General features: G+C 48.1%; 2 protein-coding genes across 11 annotated transcripts in view; one reads left to right on the forward strand and one right to left on the reverse strand.

Annotated features, from left to right (window-relative positions):
- The window catches only part of Mrps35 (mitochondrial ribosomal protein S35), a 30,895-nt gene extending 25,428 nt beyond the window's left edge, over positions 1 to 5,467 (forward strand). For 9 of the 10 annotated variants that reach the window (XM_087657074.1, XM_087657077.1, XM_087657072.1 and 6 more), the window contains one exon: positions 3,782 to 4,066. In XM_087657074.1, the coding sequence (XP_087513200.1) occupies positions 3,782 to 3,887 (106 nt within the window). In that variant the 3' untranslated portion in view covers positions 3,888 to 4,066. 10 annotated transcript variants of the gene reach the window in all.
- Positions 5,468 to 8,543: 3,076 nt separating this feature from the next.
- On the reverse strand, positions 8,544 to 17,495 carry Mansc4 (MANSC domain containing 4). The gene is given in 3 exon segments (NM_001431935.1): positions 8,544 to 9,322; positions 12,389 to 12,523; positions 17,205 to 17,495. Coding segments are annotated over 3 exon segments (1,020 nt in total). The 5' UTR covers positions 17,428 to 17,495; the 3' UTR covers positions 8,544 to 8,660.
- Between the last annotated feature and the right edge of the window lie 1,928 nt (positions 17,496 to 19,423).

Below are 19,423 nucleotides of genomic sequence, written 5' to 3' on the forward strand. Positions count from 1 at the left end.
GTATATATGTGACTGTACATGAGTGCAGGTGCCCATAGAGACCATGAGAAGGGAATTGGATCCCCTGGAGTGATTTTTGAGCTGGTCAATGTAAGGTTGAGAATTGAACTCGGGTCCTCTGAAGCAGCAGCTCTCTTAACCCTGAACCATTGCTCAGCTGATTCTCTCCCTTTCTTTCTGGTAACTTTTCTGTGAGACTGTGTATGGAGGATAAGCTGCTGCTGCAGTGTCAGAGGTCACCTCTGGAGGACTGTCCTTTGATTCTCATGTGCACCTGTGTACATGTACAACCGTGAGTACACAGAGGCCAGAGGACATTGTCCAGTGTACAGTTGTCTAGTCCATCACTCTCTTTTGCTTCCTTGAAACATGGCTTTTCACTGAACAGGAAGTTTGCTGTTTGGACAGGCTGACTGGCCAAGGTGAGCTCTCGGATCTACCTCTGTCCCTCAATACTGGGGTTAAGGTTGAGTAGCCATGCCTGGCTTTTACGTGTGCTGGAATTTGAACTCAAGTTCTCATGCTTGCAAATATTCTTAGCTACTGAGCCACCTCCCAGCCCCTTGCCTTTTATTCTAATCCTCTATTTTTACCAGGCCATCAGAGGAACAGTGAACAAAGACTTTAAAGTTAAATAAAAGTGTTTAAAAGTCCTAATTTTATAACATAGTTAAGTTATATAAATAAAAACCTCACTTCAAAATTGTTCCTTTGGAAAGGCGCTTGCTTACTTGTAGGCAGTGTGAAGGATGGGGCTCGCTGTGTGTCGGCTTCCAGCTCAGCCACTTGCATTAGGAGGGTTGTTGCCCAGCTTTGTCCTTTTCCTCTTTCCCCTCCTCTTGCCTCTTCTTCAAGGTGTTGAAAGTTACTGAGGTCCATGGCGGCTCCAAGCAGGGAAGATGTAGATAAGAGTGCCAGGGGCACTGTGTAGGCAGAAGCAAAGCCTGCAGTCGTGCAGCTGGAGCCCTTGTCCTGTTCCCTGGAGCTGCATTCCAGGCACCCATGAGCTCCCTGGTGTGGGTGCCAAGACCTAGAAGAGCCGTGTCAGCTCTTAACCACCGAGCCATCTCTCCAGTCCTCATCCTTTTGAGACGTGAACTGTCTATGAGCCCAGGCCTGCCTTAGCCTTGGCCTTCCACTCACAGTCCATGGATTTCGGAGCAGGTGAGATTACAGGCTTGTACTGCACTACTGTACACCCCTCAGGTTGGGTGTCCCATAAACCCATAGCAGCTCCATTTCATGGTATCTGTCAGAAGGGATTTCCTTTCTCCCCTGGTGGGGCAGCATCTTGGGCTTGTCATATCCATCATGGTCGAGTTAGTTTTTGCTGGACTGTAGTTTTCATGATTTAGTTTACCTCTGTTTGTCTCTTTTCCTCATCATAGCGTTTCTGGTTTGGGTGACTTGCCAAGGACCAGCCTTGGCTTGGAGCGGAGTTCTGAGAGAAGCAGAGTCTGAGAGCAGCAAAACAAACAACTCAGAGTTAAATCGTGGGTCTAGGCTGGCAGCCGAGGTTCTGCTCTAGACAGCTTTCCAGACTGCTCTCATTCTGTTCTGCTTTCTCTGGAGATCTCCAGACAGTTCTCCTCTATTATAGAGACAGTTCTCCAAGCAGTTCTTCCTTGCTAGTCTAAAAACTTCTCTGGATAGCTCATCTCTTGCCAGTCATAAGCCTTGTCTTTATTGTACACATCAATCCAGCCATTTACTTCGGGTTCCCTTTGATTATCCTATGAATCAGCGTCTCATGACCTTAGCCCTTTGGTTCTTAGGAGACAGCAAGCACGTTTTTCAGAGATCTGCCTGCCTCTGTTAAGCACAGACAATAAACTAGCTGAGTGGAACTCCACCCTGAAGTTACCATTTCTACCACCCCTGGGCCTAAACTGGCTCTGTCCCTGGCAGACTCTGAACTCAGGAGTCTGTCTGCATTTGTATCTGACAGGCTGCTCATGGAGCAGCTGCCTCTGTTTCTTTAGATCTAGGAAGCTCCGTATACAATTCATACCGCATCCTTATATTTTTGTGTAGTTGAGAAATTATGTGTTTTCGAACTCATGTTTTTAGAGTTTCTTTCCACAGCCTTAAGGGTTGTCCTGAGGGTCCCAGCATTTGCCATTTTTTTTGCTGAGACAGCCACACCTTTGCTTCCCAGCCTCATGCTGTCTCTGATTATCATGGAGTAATTATTAATAGGAAGACATTCCTCAAAGGAGGAATGTTAAAATATGTATGACATTATAAAAGCAAACCTTACCCCACAGCAGCCATTGACACGTGAAGGCCCATGCCCTTTTGACCCAGTCCCAGGGGTGGGAGCCATGTCATTCCACCCCCACCAAGGCTGCGTTGGACTCAGCAACTTCTCATGTGGGAAGGTGGCTGCTGGCTCCCTCAGAAGTTTGGGGTTGAGTTGGTAATGTGGTGTCCCTTTCAGCTCCACAATCCAGGAGGCCTGGAGAAGGTGCTTTAGTCTCCTCAGCCCTGTGAGATTATGGGAAATGTCACTGTGCTTGTTAGAAGCCCTGGTCCCTTTGAGTAAGCAGATTCCACTCTCGATAATGTACGCATCAGAAAATGTGCTAGGAAGAAGGTGGTGAGCAGTTTTCAGAGGACCCTTTCCAGCCAGGAGTTCGCATTCATGTCCTCATGGGTTCTGTAACCTGCATCCTGCCTACTGCGGTGGGCACTGACTGTGACCCTGCTTCATCTCGTTTTAGCTCTCTTCTACCCCAGCCTCTGGGCACCAGGGACAGGTTCGCAAGTTCAAGGCCAGAGAGAAAGACTAAGGAAGGAAGAGACGATGAGATTTGCTTCTTTTTAAAAAGGCAGGGAGGAGCTTTTGTAAGGATTCTGAATTTGTGCTTCTTAAATAAAGAACATTTTTTTTTTCCTTCGGAGCTGGGGACCGAACCCAGGGCCTTGCGCTTCCTAGGCAAGCGCTCTACCACTGAGCTAAATCCCCAACCCCAATAAAGAACATTCTAAAGTGATGTAATTCATAAAAAAAATAGTACTGCCTTTGTATCCTCTTGTATCCAGAGTCTAGACAGAAGAGCTCCTGTTTTTAGACCAGGTCTCACTGTGTAGCGTTGGCTGACCTGTGTCACCTCCGGAGTGGGCATTAAAGCTGTGCACACCACCCCTGAGTTGCAGAAACTTCTCTGCGCCGTTTGTAAGCAGCCTTTCCAGTTGGCTTGGTTTGTGCTGCTGGATACATCAGGCAGCACACCACCAGCACTAATAAACCCTTCCTGTCACAAGAACAGGAAGTAAGCATAACAGCAAAATAGCCATGACCAACAACTGCATGTGTGTCCAGATGCACCACTCCAACATTAAAGCAGATAACAGTGAGTGGCATCGAACACCTGTAATCCCAATCCCTGGGAGGCGGAAGGCAGCAGGATGGTCAGAAGTTCAAGGCCATCTGCCGCTCTGTAGGGAGTCTGAGGCCAGATGGCTGGATAGCACCTTGTCTAGTGTTACGATGTCATTGTGTTATGGTTTGAGTCCTGCAGGCCTGTCCCTCTGTGCTCCAGCTCTGGTAGCTTACAGAATAGCTACCTGCAGGAGAGTTTCTGTCTATTGAGTGAAGTTTGTGAGGCAGAGCAACCCTTCTTGAGGCTGGCCTTGGGTGCCACGAAGGCTTTAAGTATACAATGGAGACTGGAACCTTGAACATATTGTAACCTTCTCTTCCCCAAAATCAACAAGCAAAGGAACTTTGTCTTTTGATAACATTTCCCAGAGTTCTGAACTTTTCTTTTTCTTTCAGAAAACTGAAGAATGGGAAAAAAATAAGACTGAGGAAGACATGGATGAGTATGTGTGGGCGAAGAGCTCCTCGGAGAACAGCGTCCTCCAGACCCTGCTGCAGATGAGAGCTGCCGAGAGCAGTGTGGCGCCGAGCAGAGAAGAGCTGCTGGGGACTAAAGAGGTCGAAGATTACCAGAAGTGTGTCGTTCGTCTCAAGAATGAGGGGGAGAACGAGGCAAGCCTTGCTCAGTACAAAGAGTCTGTGAAGAGACTATTAAATTTGGCCTGAAGTCTGAACTAGAAACCTCTGTATTAATTTTATAATGTATTTAGTCACTGGTTTGATATAAATGGGAGAATACTTAAGAATACTGTCTTATGTCAGGTAGCATTGTGCCTTTCAGACTCTTGTGCTGTGGGGGTCAGGATGGGGCTAGAGATTGTGGTTTCTATGTTTCTGGCATATTTTGACCTTTTTTTTTTTTTTTTTTTTTTTTTTTTTGTTCTTTTTTTCGGAGCTGGGGATCGAACCCAGGGCCTTGTGCTTCCTAGGCAAGCGCTCTACCACTGAGCTAAATCCCCAACCCCTTGACCTTATTTTTTTTTTTTTTTTTTTTTTTTTTGGTTCTTTTTTTTTCGGAGCTGGGGAGCTGGGGACCGAACCCAGGGCCTTGCGCTTCCTAGGTAAGCTGACCGAACCCAGGGCCTTGCGCTTCCTAGGCAAGCGCTCTACCACTGAGCTAAATCCCCAACCCCTTGACCTTATTTTTTTTTTTTTTTTTTTGGTTCTTTTTTTTTCGGAGCTGGGGAGCTGGGGACCGAACCCAGGGCCTTGCGCTTCCTAGGTAAGCTGACAGAACCCAGGGCCTTGCGCTTCCTAGGTAAGCGCTCTACCGCTGAGCTAAATCCCCAGCCCCCCTTGACCTTATTTTTATACATCACCTTAATCCTCCCCCAGTTTCAGAGCATAAGTTTTTGATTAGCTGCTATGTCTCCACTGTTTGGGTTTAGTGATTGCTTTTGATCAATAACTTTGGTTACTAAGGATACCTAGCCCAGTGCCTGACCAAGCCCTCAGTGCCCCTCTGTGGCCAGCCTCGAGGAGGCTGCACTCTCCTGTGGACTGCAGCCAGGCTAGCTCTTGCTCCTCATCCACCCCAGCATCACATTCAATGGTGCTCTGTCTCACAGGCCACTTAGCAGCAGACAGAAAACTCTCCTGGTAGCTGTCCCTTTGCAGCTGGCCTTTGCAGGTGGCTTAGTTTCATAGCTTAGGTAGTGAGCCGCACAGCAGCACAGCACCAGTACTAATAAGACTTGGTTTTTGTTGTGAGAACAGAGAACACAGACAACCAACCAATCCTGGAGGATGTAAAGCTGTTATGGCAAAAACTGCATCCAGATGTGCTGGCCACTTCCTGATTTAGGCTTGTGTGATAGAGGATTGGGGTTCCCCGTGGAAACAAGTGATTAGCTGCTCGACCCACCCACAGCTGCCTGTCTTGCAGGCTGAAGTTCTCTGCCTTCCTGTGGCCATTTGATATTGTGTAAGCTCTGATTAGCTAAACTCTGCCTCTAGAGCTCATTGTCCCAGGCCCAGCTGGCAGGAAGGATAGGTGGAGACCTGCCCACAGCCTTCTCTCTGCTCCTTCTGCCCTTACAGTCACAGCTCAGTAGAAAACATGGGCCAGGACAACAGATGGCTGCAGGTCAGAGTGGGGCGAGGTGCCTTGTAGGGTGTGGGCTTAGACCCAGGCTTTACGCATGCTCAGCTCACCTTACTACTGAGCAGCATCCCCCATCCCCAATCCAGTATTTTTAAGTCTATCCAGAAGTCATTGAACATTTGTAGAAAATGAAACTAGGCTTTGGAATTAATAATGTTCAAGACAGATTATAAAAAACAAAAACAGAGCCTTGAGCGTTATAGGTGTGTGTGGGGGAGGGAGGGTTTGTTACATCGAAAGCATGTTTAAAGAAGTCTTCAGGGTGTTTCTGGTACACAGAAGCTGAGGGGAGGGGGATGAGTTTTATTTTTAACTACATGTCTATATATGTGACTGTGTGTGCGTGCGTGTGTGTGTATGTGTGTGTGTGTGTGTGTGTGTGTGTGTGTACACGTGTGTACCCGAGTGCGTGCACAAGTACCCAGAGAGCACAGAGACATCAGATCCCTGGACATGGGTTCTGGCACTGAGTCCAAGTTCTCTGCAGCAGCAGTGTGTGCTTCACCACTGAGCCATCTCTTAGCCCCCTGACTTTTATTTACGGCGTGTCACCACTTTAACGACTCCTGTGGAGTGGCAGAAATCAGGTACAGAGCAGGGCTAAAAAGGGAGCGAGGGCTGTAGGTCCGGGACAGACATCAGGGGTGGGGAGGTACAGGTCTACAGGGCTGTCTGGTAGTGCAGGACTGCTGAGAGCAGGGGCATCCTGGCCCTCAGCCTTTGTTGTTACAGGAGAATCTTTAAGGCAGGAGCTAACTTCAGAGGATCTGAAGACTTGACCTTGTCTGAAGAACCAGCACTGTGATCCAGGGTGGGGCCTGGGCCATAGAGCAGATGGCTGCAATTAGGTACCGACAGCCATACCTCTAGGAATACCTCGGATAACCAGGTGAGGTAGCCCGCACCTAAAATGCTAGCATGTGCAAAGTCAAGGCCAGTGTGGGATACAGGAGATCCTGTCTCAACCAAAAAATAAAGCAGCAAAAAGACCTCTTGGATGGACGTTGATGGGACCGTTCTATGCAGCTGTCACACAGTGGTCTTGGCAGTGTGCTGTGGCCTGACTGCAGAGAGAGGGAGGCCCTCTGAGGCTCAGCTCTGTCCTGGATCAAACGTGCATTTCTCCTGGGCCATGTCAATCAGCAGCCTTTCCTCAAGGATAACTGACTGAGCCTGAGTTCTCATGAGTTTCCCAACCTGGGAGTGGTCTTGCAAACATCAAAACCTACTGTGCCCTAACTGGCCAATTCAGTTTGGTCAGAGGACTCAGACCGTTGTCATTGTGGAGAACGGCAAGAGCTTACTTTGTCTCTGGCCTACTGTATCTGCTTCTTGACTCTCTGTGGTGAGCATGGCCTCTCAAGTTATCTAAAGGGCAAAAGGCCCAGCTGAAGGACAGTGGATGCTTTTGTTTCCTTATAAAGGTAAACAGGGCTTTCTCAAACTATAGTCATTTCTGTGAGATTTTTCAAGGAGTGAGTCAGTTTCCCAGAAGGAACGTCTCTTTGAACCTCTACTGTGTTGGAAAATCCCTGAGCAGTTCATACAAATTAAAACTAAATTTGGAGGTAGGCCTGCTCACACAAGCCTGAGGCTCAACACTTGGTAGATCAGAGTCTGGGCCGTCCTCTGCTACATAACTAGACCCTTTCAAAACGGCATAAATGTAAACAACTTTTGAAAGACTTCTATTTGAATACAGAGTATCTGTAGATACAGTTTCAATTTTAGGGGGCAAGAATCCCAGGGGTGTTTATTATGCATACATAGATACATGAATAAAGTTTGTGGTCATTTAAAGCTGGATAGTCTTCCCACCATTGACGTAGAACTTTATAATGTATTAGGAAAGCAATTGATAATGTTTATGAAGCCTAATATCTTGAACCATGGGCAAGTGAAGGTGTGTCTTTAATCGGAGTTTTATTTTGTTGGATATGCGACTGATAAAATGTTCTCTTCCTTGTGCATGTGTGTATATACATGGCTGCATATGTTATGTATGTGAATATGCTTGCATGCGTACATATGTGTGTGTTTGGGTGCATATGTAATAAGTGTATGTGTGTGTGTGTGCGTGCATGTTCACGTTCATGTGTGGGAGCTTGTTGGGATCTGGGTGGAGGTCAGGGAACAGCTTTTTGGGAATTTGTTCTTGTACTGGAGTCTCAGGAGCTGAAAGCCTGTGGTCAGGCAAGCACTTTCACACACTAAACCATCTCTCTGGCCCTACCTTTTTTTATATTAAAAGAAATTGCTACTTTTCACCCAGTGTCAATACTGGGGAATGAGAAACATCTTTTAAGCCACTGGACGGTCTGTTTTAACATCTGAGGAAACTGTTCTTTTAGTCATTTTTTTCTTTTATTTTTTTAAGAAGTTTATTTTTAATTGTATGATAGATATTCCATTATATGTACTAGTGTGTGGGTGTGTGTGAGTGAGTGCTTACATGTATACATTGTGTGGAGGTGCGTGCGTGCGTGCGTGTGTGGTGTGTGTGTGTGTGTGTGTGTGTGTGTGTGCGTGCACATGCGTGCTTATATCACCGTACTCTTGGAGGTCAGAGGACAACTCAGGTGTTTTTACTCCTCTCTCCCTGTGGGTTCCAGGGTTGAAGCATCAATCAAGGGAACATGAAAACAGGAAGTGCTTGCAGCTAAGCTACTGCTCTTGCTCCTTTGCCCAGACCTCTAACCAGTTATCCCCAAAGAGCAGTTGCTGAGCACCGACTTCTGAGCCAGGCCACCTGTAGCCCCTCTCCTCCTCCCTTTCTCCTCCTCCATCCCTTTTCTTTTGGACAGGGTCCTGTGTTGCCAGGACTGACCTAGAACTCACTTGGTAACTGAGACGGACCTGGGCTAGCCTTGGACTCCCTCTGTAACTGAGAGTGACCTGGGCTAGCCTTGGACTCACTTTGACTAGCACTGAGCTTGAACTCTGATCTCCTGCCTCCTTCAGAGCGCTGGGATCAAAGGTGCTATCACTTCTAACTTAGGATCCCCTCCCACTCCTCTACATTCAGGAGATGGAAATCATCAGGAAAGCAGACAATTTTACCAAGCCTCTGCCTTTGGGTAGATATTGGTATCCTAAGGATAGCTTTATTTTTTTTTTTTATTTCTTTTATAAAATGCTCTTCATCACAGAAAGCCTTAGGAGCTCCAGCCTTTAAGAGGTTTCCTTCAGTGTGCTACGTTTGCACCCAGATCCTGTCCCTTGTCCCACGTGAGACCAGCCCTGCTGCTTCCCACAGTATCTGGACGTCCCGAGGACCACACGGCAGCAGAGGCTGACCATGGCAGCACCCAGGGTCACACAAGCCAGCCAGGCCCCTGCGGACGCTGGTGTTCCATCCCGAGGCTCTTTGCTGTCCGACGTGTGGTTTCCACTGTGGGACCCCTTTGTTTTGTTCATGGATGGTTTGCTAATGTTGAGGCGGGACTGGCTGGGCACCTGAGAAACGTCTGTGTCTGTGGGGCCAAAGAAAGGAGAAATGGTCTTGTTGTCTGGACTGGGGGTGAAGTCTGTACTTGGTGACCCCGTGCTGACATTGGTAGCAGTGGGTACTCTCGAAGAAGTGAATCTCATTCCCACATCTGCAGTTGACTTCCTGGAATAACTGATACCTGTGTTAGCACCTAAATCATGATGTGTGGTTGACGCTGCCTCTGTGGATGGCACCGTGTGGTTCATCACGTCTGGGTATACGCCTTCGTCACCTGCATTCATAGCTTTTAGAATCCGCAGTCTATCCCACCATTCGGAAGAGGAACGGGTGTTCGGGTAGGTGGGAGGTGAATGCTCGAAAACCAGCAGGTCTGGGTCTATGCCTGAAAGATAAATGAGCCCTCTTAATTTTTTAAAAATAACAGTTTATTTGAGAATTTCACAAATGTATGTAATGTATTGCATTTAGTTTCTTTGTGACAGTCTCAGGCACAGCCTGGCAGCTGTGGGGTTTGTCTCGAGTCTCGGCTGAGCCGGATTCCAGTTCAGCTGCAGACTCCTGAGGTTCACAGCAGACTGAGTGTGTGTTTATCCCAACATCTCGCTGCTGTGGACAAATATGGCCGTACAGAAAAGAAGCCTTTGTGTATAAAGAGAGCTTTGTGCCACAGCCATGGGGAATACCACACTCCACTTAATAAGCTGGGGCAACAGCCAGGGAAAGGGACCCTTTGAAATTGGGAACAGAGCCAGCAGCCACACCCTCCCTGTTTCTGCTTTGTCTTCTCTGGTTGTACACTCAAAAGCTTTCCAGTGCTCCCCGCCAGCAGTGCTGTCCTACTGTGTCCCCAGTGCTCCCCACCAGTCCTGTGTCCCCAGTGCTCCCCACCAGGAGTGCTGTCCTCCTGTGTCCCCAGTCCTCCCCACCAGTCCTGTGTCCCCAGTGCTCCCCACCAGGAGTGCTGTCCTGTGTCCCCAGTGCTCCCCTCCAGGAGTGCTGTCCTCCTGTGTCCCCAGTGCTCCCCACCAGGAGTGCTGTCCTCCTGTGTGCTCCTTCCCTTCCCCACTTTGGCCTCTGTGACAGTGTTCACATCATCCCTCATCACTTTGCAAAACTTAAACTTCTGGAGCAGTGACTTCTGACTTCTTGGTCACGTGTGCCGTATCCTTGGTACTGTGGGACCTTCTTCTTGAGTCTCCGTGACAGTCAGCTCCGACTACCTGCCACTTCTTTAGCCTTGGCATTTTGTCCTGGCCATCTGTCCGTCTGTTTCTGTTGTCACTTTGACATAAACCAGAGATATCGGAGAAGAGGGAACCTCCAGTGAGGAATTAGCCATCAAGTTAGCATGAGGGTATGCATGTCTGTGGTGCACTGACTGATGGGTGGTGTAGGAAGGATTAGCACACTGTAGGCTCCAGTTGTTTGGAAAGCTAGCTGAGCTCAAGCCTGTGAATGGACCAAGTGCTCCTGCCCCAAGTTCCTGCCCTGATTTCCCTCCATGATGGGGTGTGAGCGGGGAGTCATAAGTGTGTAAGAGGAGACAGCCCCACACATGCATGCACTCGCTAGCTGCCTTCCTATTGCTGCGGTAAAGCACCATGGCCAGAAGCGGCATACAGGGGTTTATTTTGACTTATGGTTCTAGAAGTAAGAGTACGTATGTCAAGGCAAGCAGCAGGCAGCAGGCATGGTGGTCAGAGCAGGAACTCGAGAGCTCGTATCTTCAGATGCAAGCAGGAAGCTTCCTGGCAGTAAGGCAAGGCTATATAATCTCAAGGCCTGCTCCCAGTAATATGCTTCCTCTAGCAAGGCAGTACCTTGTGAGCTTCCCCAGAGAGCACCACCAACTGGGGACTAAGCCGTCAAATACCCAAGCCTATGGGGACATTGATCACTCAAGTATTGCACTCCGCAAGCTGCTTTTGGTGTGGTGTTAATCACTGCAACAGAAAGCAAACTAGGACACTATCCTTGGTCTTCAGTTATGTTCTCCCTACACACAACACACACACACACACACACACACACACACACACACACACACACACACTCCACAGCTGTCCCACCACACTGATGGCACTGAAGTGCATGTGGCCTGTGCCTTCCTCTTTCAGGGCACTGAACTTTTCTAGTGCTCTATCAGATACTTCTGCCTGCACACCCCAGGCATCATCTCTGAGGTGACCTCTTGCCTCCTCCTGCCCCCACCACCCATGCTGGGCTATGAGCATCAGGGGTTGACTCTTCCCTCATTTCCTTCCTTTAAAAGGTTACTAAGGAGTGGAGATGTGGCTCAGTGCAGATCCCTGGGACTGATCCCCAGTACCAGAGACTCCTAATGAATCTTTCCAAAGTTCAGCAAATTCCTTCCTGACAACCACCATTACCTTGTCAGTTCCAGTGCTCCTCTGACTAGATGTCTCTCCTGTATCCTGAATATCAACCCACCTAGACTAATACAGTCATGCATATCCCTCCAACTGCAGTGTTTTCTCATTCTGTGTTTTTGCTGATTCCTTATTTCTTTTCGTTGTTGAGCAGGGCCTCACTATGTAGCACAGGCTGGCCTTGAATTAGAGCTGCTCCTGTCTTGCTCTGTAGCCAGAGTGCTAGGCCACGGGTGTATTGCCATGCGCTGCTCCCTCTGTTTCTGAAAATGTCAACCTGAAGATGTCACTCTGCCCTCTTGGAGCCATATTCCCACTGTGGTTCCTAATGTCCCCATTCATGTGGCCAGGTCAGTTTTCCCACTGTCTGGATGGTGGCTCAGGGCTCCCTGCCTGCCTCTGCCTGGTCTCTTGCCTTCTGCAGTTTCCATTTCTTATGGGCTTTGTGCTGAGGCAGTATCATGTGATGCGTATCCCTACATGCATGTGATGACCTGTGTGTGTCTCTCTGAGTGTGTGCATGCGTGTGAACACCCTGATGTGTACAGGAGCACGCGTGGAGATGAGAAGACAGCCTTGGGTGTTGTTCCTCAGAGACATCCACCTCTGATGGAGGGTGTTTCTCAATGCATTGACCTTCTAGAGACCTGTAAGAAGCTGATGTCTATCTGGGAGCTTCCTGGTCCCTTGCTTCCAACACTGTAGGACCCTATTGCAGTGTCCATAGACCTCGGGTGGCCCATGAGCACTCTCTTTGCTTCTGAGTGACACTCCTAGCCACTGTAGTAAAAATGCCCGCTTTAGCTTTTGCTGAGTTCTCAGTACAGTCCAACCGCAGAGCTTGCGCTCTGGTTCATGGTGCATGGTCTGTCATCTGGAATGAATGCTGCCGAATGTGCCAAGCAAAGTCCCGATGGCCAAACCATCTCCAGACAGAGGTTTCTGGAAAACAACAGTCTGAGGACTTAAGCCTGGGTGTTCCAGCAGTCTTTGAAGCTTCAAGCCCTCCTAGAGAAGTAACATTTGCTTCCCGAAGCCTTGTTAGATGGAGTCTTTACCTGCTGTTATGTTGTACAGTATGGCACCGGTCCCGGGCTCCAGGATGCAGCTCTCCAGGGTCGGGCAGTGCACATGGAGGCAGTTGACATTGTCATGGATGGGATCGTGGAAGAAGACAGCCACATTACAGGAAACTGAAAGGCCAAGGGAATCTGCTTAGGGTCCTGGCTTCCATTAGTTGTGTATTTGTGTGTGTGTGTGTGTGTGTGTGTGGTGGGGATAGGGGAGAAGAGGGAGAGAGAGAGAGAGAGAGAGAGAGAGAGAGAGAGAGAGAGAGAGAGAGTCGGGGTCTCACCACACAGCCAAAGTGGGCCTTAAACTTGTAATAGTCCTGCCTAGCCTCCTAGTGCTGGGATCACGGACATAATCACCAAGCCTGGCTTTGCTACCAGTCAGGTGAGCTCCAAGTAATTTCTGTTTCTTCCTGGAACGTTGAATGAATCTTGTGCTGTGGTTAGATATTTTTCAGAACATTATGAACTATTAAAACTACATAATACACCTATTTGAAAGAAAACATTACTCTAATACTCTAATATATTCTTTTCCACAGAAGACACCTGAAATTTTTATTTGCTTTTAGGTTTTTTTGAGACAGCAGTCTCTCCCACCCACCCCCTCTCTTTTTAAAGATTCATTTTACTTTATGTATCTGAATATACTGTAGCTGTCTTCAGACGCATCAGAAGGCATCGGATCCCATTACAGATGGTTGTGAGCCACCACATGGTTGCTGGGAATTGAACTAGGGACCTTTGGAAGGGCAGTCAGTGCTCTTAACTGCTGAGCCATCTCTCCAAGCCTCCAGACAACAGTCTCCCTAAGTAGCTCTAGCTGGCCTGGAACTTGGCCAGTCTGGGCTCCATCCAGCCTTGTAGCAGTCCTGCCTGCATGCCGGGACTGTAAGTGGGAGCCACCATAACCAGCTTTAGATTGATGGACTGGTTTTATATTTAGAGACAGGGTCTCATTGTGTAGCCTGGCTGACCTGAAACTCACTGTGTAGGCCAGGCTGGCTTTGAACTGCAAGATCTGCTTGCCTGTGCATGCTAGGATTAAAGGCACACACCACAATATCCCACAGAATCATCGTAGTTTAGTCTTAGTGATTTTTGTGCATAGAAAAACATCCATTGTCTACACAAAGCTTTGGAAAGCACATGTCTGTTTTCTAGGTACAACATGGTCTCTGAAGGCTAAGGTCCTGGGGCCACTTGAGAAAGAAGGAGAGACATAAAAAGAAAGATGCTCCAACCACAGACAAGGGAAGGACAGAGTGGGGACAGCCAGAAGATCACATGACCCCTGAGGGTGTGGATCTGGGTGCAAATGCTTTCTCAGGAGAAGCCTAATCAGTGATTCCTAAATACACAAGGATGCTAGCTTTGGTGGGCAGGACATATATGCACATCACATAATCATGCTGGCTTCTTGTTCCCAGATCTGCTTAAAGCATACTGATAGCTTCTGAAAACCCAGAGTCAGAGTCACTGGGTACAAAACTGCGTCCTCCCTGGTATGCGCACATGGTGAGAATTCATTCCTATTGCAGCAGCTGGGGCCATGGGATGCGTCATCCAGCTCAGAGGAGGTATCACACTCTTCAATAAAACAGGATTACAGAGATACAGTGTCCCATCAGAAGCAGCCAGGGGAGGGGAGGGTGGAGGTCAGGGAGGGTGCTGTGCTGGAAGGGGGGAGGTCAGGAAGGGCACTGTGCTATGGGGTTGGGAGTTAGAGGTCAGGGAAGGCACTGTGCTGTGGCGGTGGGGATCATGGAAGTCCGAGAGGGCATTGTGCTTTGGAGATCTGATTTGCCCCTCAGGAGGGTTGGCCGTGGAGAGCCATAGCTCCAGCCTTACTTCTGGGACACCCTTGGGTGTCTGCCAGCATTCCTTATTTTTTTTCCCAGAAGAGAAATAATAAGACAAAATTAGTTACTAATATACTGGGTTATCAAACCCCCGAGGATGGTTCCAGGAAGTTCTAAGGGAAAGGAACTGAAAAAGTTATTTAATATTTAGATTTGATAAGAAAGCCATTGATGTGATAGAGAACAGTATTAGGTCTTACTGTATAGCCGAATCTCTTGAACTCAGCCTTATTATGTATCCCAGAGTGACCACAAATTCATGGCAATCCCCCTGCCTCAGCCTCCCAAGTTCTAGGATTACAGGCATCAGCCACCACACCTTGCTTATAGAGACTGATTTTTACTGGAATAATTCTTTTCATGAAAGATTTATTTTATTTTTAATTACATGTATTTGTGTATCTATGAGAGGGGAGGCAGGTGACATCAGCGCATCCTGTGGAGAACAGAGACATCAGATCCCTGGAGCTGGAGTCACAGATGGTGTGAGCCATTCAGTGTGGGAGCTGGGACCTGAACCCAGATCTTCCACAAAAGGAGCTCCTAACCACTAAGCAATCTCTCCGGCCTTTTGACATATTTTCTAAGGAGCTAGGGATGTGGTGCCCATCCATAGTCTCAGCTTTCCAGAGGCTGGGGGATCAGGATTCTTCAAGAAAGGGAGAGGGCGAGAGGGAGGGAAGGAGGGAAGGGAGGAAGGAAGGGAGGAAGGAAGGAAGGAAGGAAGGAAGGAAGGAAGGAAGGAAGGAAGGAAGGAAACCGACCTTTATTTCATGTGTATGTTTCAGTGTTGCAGCTCTGTGCAGAAGTGTGACAAATCTGGGCTCTGTGTTCCTGATCTGACTTCCAGGCTGCAGAGGCTCTGGGTTGGCGGAGTGTCCTGGATGACTGCCCCGGAGGACTGATTTTCTATTTAATGTTGCATGTGTGCTATGTATGTGGGTATGGTATATGTGCGTGAGTGTGGCCTTGGGTGTCAGTCTTCTTCTTCCTTGTCTGAGGCACAGTCTCTTTGCTTTTTGGCTGCTGCACACCTTAGCCTCGCTGGCCTGTGAGCCTTCAAGGATTCCCTTGTCTCTGCCTTCCATCTCCCTTTAAGACTATGGGGATTATAGATGCTCATATTCCTGTGCCCGGCTTTAAGTGGGCTCTGGGGATTCAAACTCGGGACCTCACACTTGTCTGGCAAGCACTTTAGCCACTAAGCCATGTCCCCAGCCCTGTTTTGTTTATATTTCAGCAAGATCTCATGTATCCCAAGCTGGCCTCAAACTCATTCCACAGCTGAGGACAACCTCGAACCTCTGACCTCCAACCGTTTTCAGCCCTAAGTGTAGAGATTACAGATGGGGGTCACCACTCTGGGTTTATGCGCTGGAAGCCTCCAACATGCTAGGCAAGCACCCTAGAAACAACTGAATCCCCAGCCCGTGACCATGCTCTGAAAGGATTCTTTATCAAATCGATGTTCCTTGTGTCTCATTAGCTTTAAACGATGTGACAAGTCTCTTAAACCATGATCCCTGGAAATCTTGCCGCTCTCCTATACACTCTAGATTTTATTCAGAAATTTGCATATGCAATTGGGTAAGGAATGTCCTTAATGAATAATCAGTATCAAATTATGGTTGAAAGATGGTGAAGTCCCTGTGGGGATTGCTTTAACAATATACTGTGTTGCTATTGTGTCTTTCTAGGTAGTTTTGAAAGAATTAAAAAAAATCTTCAGGCAGTTTTGGCCTTGAAGGTGCTCACACCCAAATCACATTTATAGGGAAACTTGAAGATAGCATATCAACACTCTAACTTCCTGTCCAATGTGCCCCAGCGGTTTATAACCCATGAGACACATCTTATAAAACAGGCAGGACACTGAAACCACCAGAACAAATTATTGAACTTGGTGGTGCTGGCCTATAACCTCAGCACTTGGGATGAGGACCAGGAACTCAAGGCCAGCCTCCACTGAAAAGTGAGTTCAGACAACAAAGAGGCACCTCGAAAAAAACTCACAGCCGTACAAGACCAGTGTAGGATCAAGCCAGTCAGCTTTCCAGCAGGGATTGGAAGGGGTGGGGAGCTGTTGATAGTTGATGGTTTCATGGGAGGGGAGGTCAGGGTTGGTTTGTTTTTTTTTTTTTTTTTTTTTTTTTCTTTCCTTCTGTTTTTTTCTTCCCCCTGAGGGGAGCTGGTCCCTGGTCATGCCCCAGAGAATCTGGACCAGACAAACTGGACTCTGTGGGTTATTTTCTCAAAGGAGAATATGGAGTGGTGGTGAGAGATCTGGAGAGGTTAGAGGTTAGAGGTTAGAGGTTAGAGGGCAGAGTGGAGGGGTGAATGAGGTCAAAACACTGAGATGCTCAGGCTTAACAGAAAACATCTGAGAAGAACTGAGAAACAAAAGTAAACAATGACAGCTTAAAAGTTAGTTACTGTAAATCCTGGTTGTTTGTGTTTGTTGTTTTGTTTCTGAGACACGGTCTCAGCTCCAGCTCCTCTCAGCTCACGATGTAACTCAGGCTTGCCTTGAACTTTTGGCTCCCCACCCCCACCTCCTTTTCAACCCCTAAATGCGGGGATTACGCTCATGGGTCACAGCACTCGGTTTATTGGAAATATTCAGATTATAAAAGATCAAATTAGTTAACCCTGAAAGAAATATGCCCATTTAGTACTTTGTCAAAGAAAGCAGGATACCATGGCTTCTACAGTGTCATGAAGATCTGGTTCAAACACACCTGCTCTGGCTGCCCACCCTGGGCTTCTTCTGCTCCTCCCTCTCTACCCGGCTTCGTGCTCTGTTCCTGGAGTACCCCACCCCCCACCCCTCACCCCTGGCCTCCTGCTCTGGTTTTGGGGTCCTCCCTGGTTTTACCTCCCTTCCCCAACCTTGGCCTCATGCTGTGACACTACCCAAGTGGGCTCTGCCAGCCCTGCCTCACCATCCTTCCGGAGGCAGCAGCTCCGTCCGCACTTCTGCCCAGTGTTCTCCGAGTAGTACTTGAGGAACTGGGCCCCCAGCCTCTGAGACTCCTCCAAGTCCAAGAGCAGCCCCGGGAAGCGGCGGATCCAGCAATCTCTGTAGAACACAGTAGGTGAGCAGAGCCCGTGCACTGTGCTAGCTAGCCCTAGCAGAAGCAGCAGCAGCAGCCCCGCCGCCCGCATCTCTCGCTGTTGAAGGGAGGGGGCTGGAGCTGAGCATGGGCTGCTAGGGTTGCAAGGGGTGTCTTTCTGCACCGGCGGCTCCGCACCTTTTTTGTTCCTTCCCAGTTGGGCCCCGGGAGAGCTCTGGCGCTGCTGCCTTGTCTGTGAACCCTGTCCAGCAAGTTTCGGTGTTCTGACCCTGACCCTTCCTCTCTTGAAGACGGGAATGCTCCCCTCAGCTTTTCTTCTTTGTCTAGAAGTGAGGAGTCACAGACACCTTTTTCTAGGCAGGCATAAAGGTCAGGAGAAACTCTAGCCCGGAGTCCTACTGAGAAAAACAATTACCTAGTCTCTTGACATCAGATTAAGAGAGGCTCTGTTTTCAGAAACAACACATTGTTTTGTGAGGTGTTCTCTATAGGCTTAAGAGCTGATGACGATTGCATTTTTCCCCCCTAAGTTTGTTGTTCAGACTCCAGAGAAAACCAGTTCGTGTACTCGTTTGACTTTTTATTATTTTAAAAAAAATAAAACTTGAAAGGAAAAAGTAGAAATATATTTAAAATGCTCAATTTTGCCACAACTGCAAACCGAAGTCGTTTTCTTCTAAGTCTAAAAGAAACTAAGGATTCAACCCACTGACCCCAATTCAGCATGTTCATAATGAAGGGAAAATGTGACAGCTTTTAGAGGTCATATGGCTCCATCCCCAGTAACTCCACGTAAAGTAAGAGAATAGAGCCAGTGCCACGTACCTGCCTCCCTGCTGAACATCACGTGTGTGCATACATCTCACACCATGGCACCCGTGTGGTAGGCAGAGACAACTTGCTAGCGCTGGGTTCTTCTGCTCCCACATGGTTCTGAGGTTCAAACTCAGGAGTCCTCAGCAAGCAGTTTGATCTGCCCAGCCAACAGTTTGATTTGGACAGCTGGACCTTATTTCTACTCTCTCTGTCCCTCTCCCCTCCTCCCTCCCTCTTCCCCTCCATCTTTTCTCCAGACAGGGTTTCTCTGTGTAGCCCTGACTGGCCTCGAACTAAGATCAGCCTGCCTCTGCCTCCTGGATGCTGTGACTAAAGTTGTGGGCCACCACCACCCATTGTTAGGATTCTTTCTGGTTTGGGTGCTGTCATGGAGGCCCAGGATCTTGTGTGTGCTGGATAAATGTTCCCTCTGAGCTGGGAACACTGACCTTGAGAGACAGTCACTTTCAACCGATATGGTTTTGAGACATAGTATCATAGTGCAGGTGTGGCTAGCCTGGGACTTGTTATGTAGACCAGGCTGGCCTTAAACTCAGATCTGACTGCCTCTGCCACCTAAATTCTGGAATTAAAGGTGTGTGCCTCGTGGCTCAGTTTGCCAGAGAAGTGTTTTCTTGACCCCAGGCATATAGCAGATGCATAAATCAGACAGTCACTGATGGTTTACCACAAAGAATTTTATTTTAAACAATTCTTTGATATGTATAGAATTTTACCATTTATTAAGACAAAGTTTGTATGCTAATGATATGGATGTGCTTGTTAATTTGCATAAATTTTTTAGAATTAATTTACTCTGACAATTTCACACATGTATATAAAGTATCTGGAGCATACCCTCCCCTGATTAGTTCCTCCCCCAAACACTTCTAGTGAACATCCCCTCCCTACTTCAGGCCCTCTATGGCCTCTCTCTCTCTCTCTCTCTCTCTCTCTCTCTCTCTCTCTCTCTCTCTCGTAATCCTACTGGAATGTTGATCGTTCTTCTTGTTGGTTATCTAGTGTAGACTACAGTTCTGTGAGCTCATGAGTGTGATCGCCGCTTCATGTGCAGAAGACACATTCCACAGCACTCCTCCCTACCCCCCCACCCTTACGTGCTTTTAGCCCCTTTTTTTTCATGTTGTTCTTGAGCTTGTGGGGAGGGGTTGCTGCAGAAGTCTGATTAGGGCTGTTAGTCACATGTTCCCAGCACTTTGATGAACTCTCTGCTCACCAGAGACAGAGACTTCTTGGGCCAAGGCAGCACT

The sequence above is a fragment of the Rattus norvegicus genome, chromosome 4 (assembly GCF_021556685.1).
Source record: "Rattus norvegicus strain SHRSP/BbbUtx chromosome 4, alternate assembly SHRSP_T2T, whole genome shotgun sequence".
NCBI classification, from domain to species: Eukaryota; Metazoa; Chordata; class Mammalia; order Rodentia; family Muridae; genus Rattus; species Rattus norvegicus.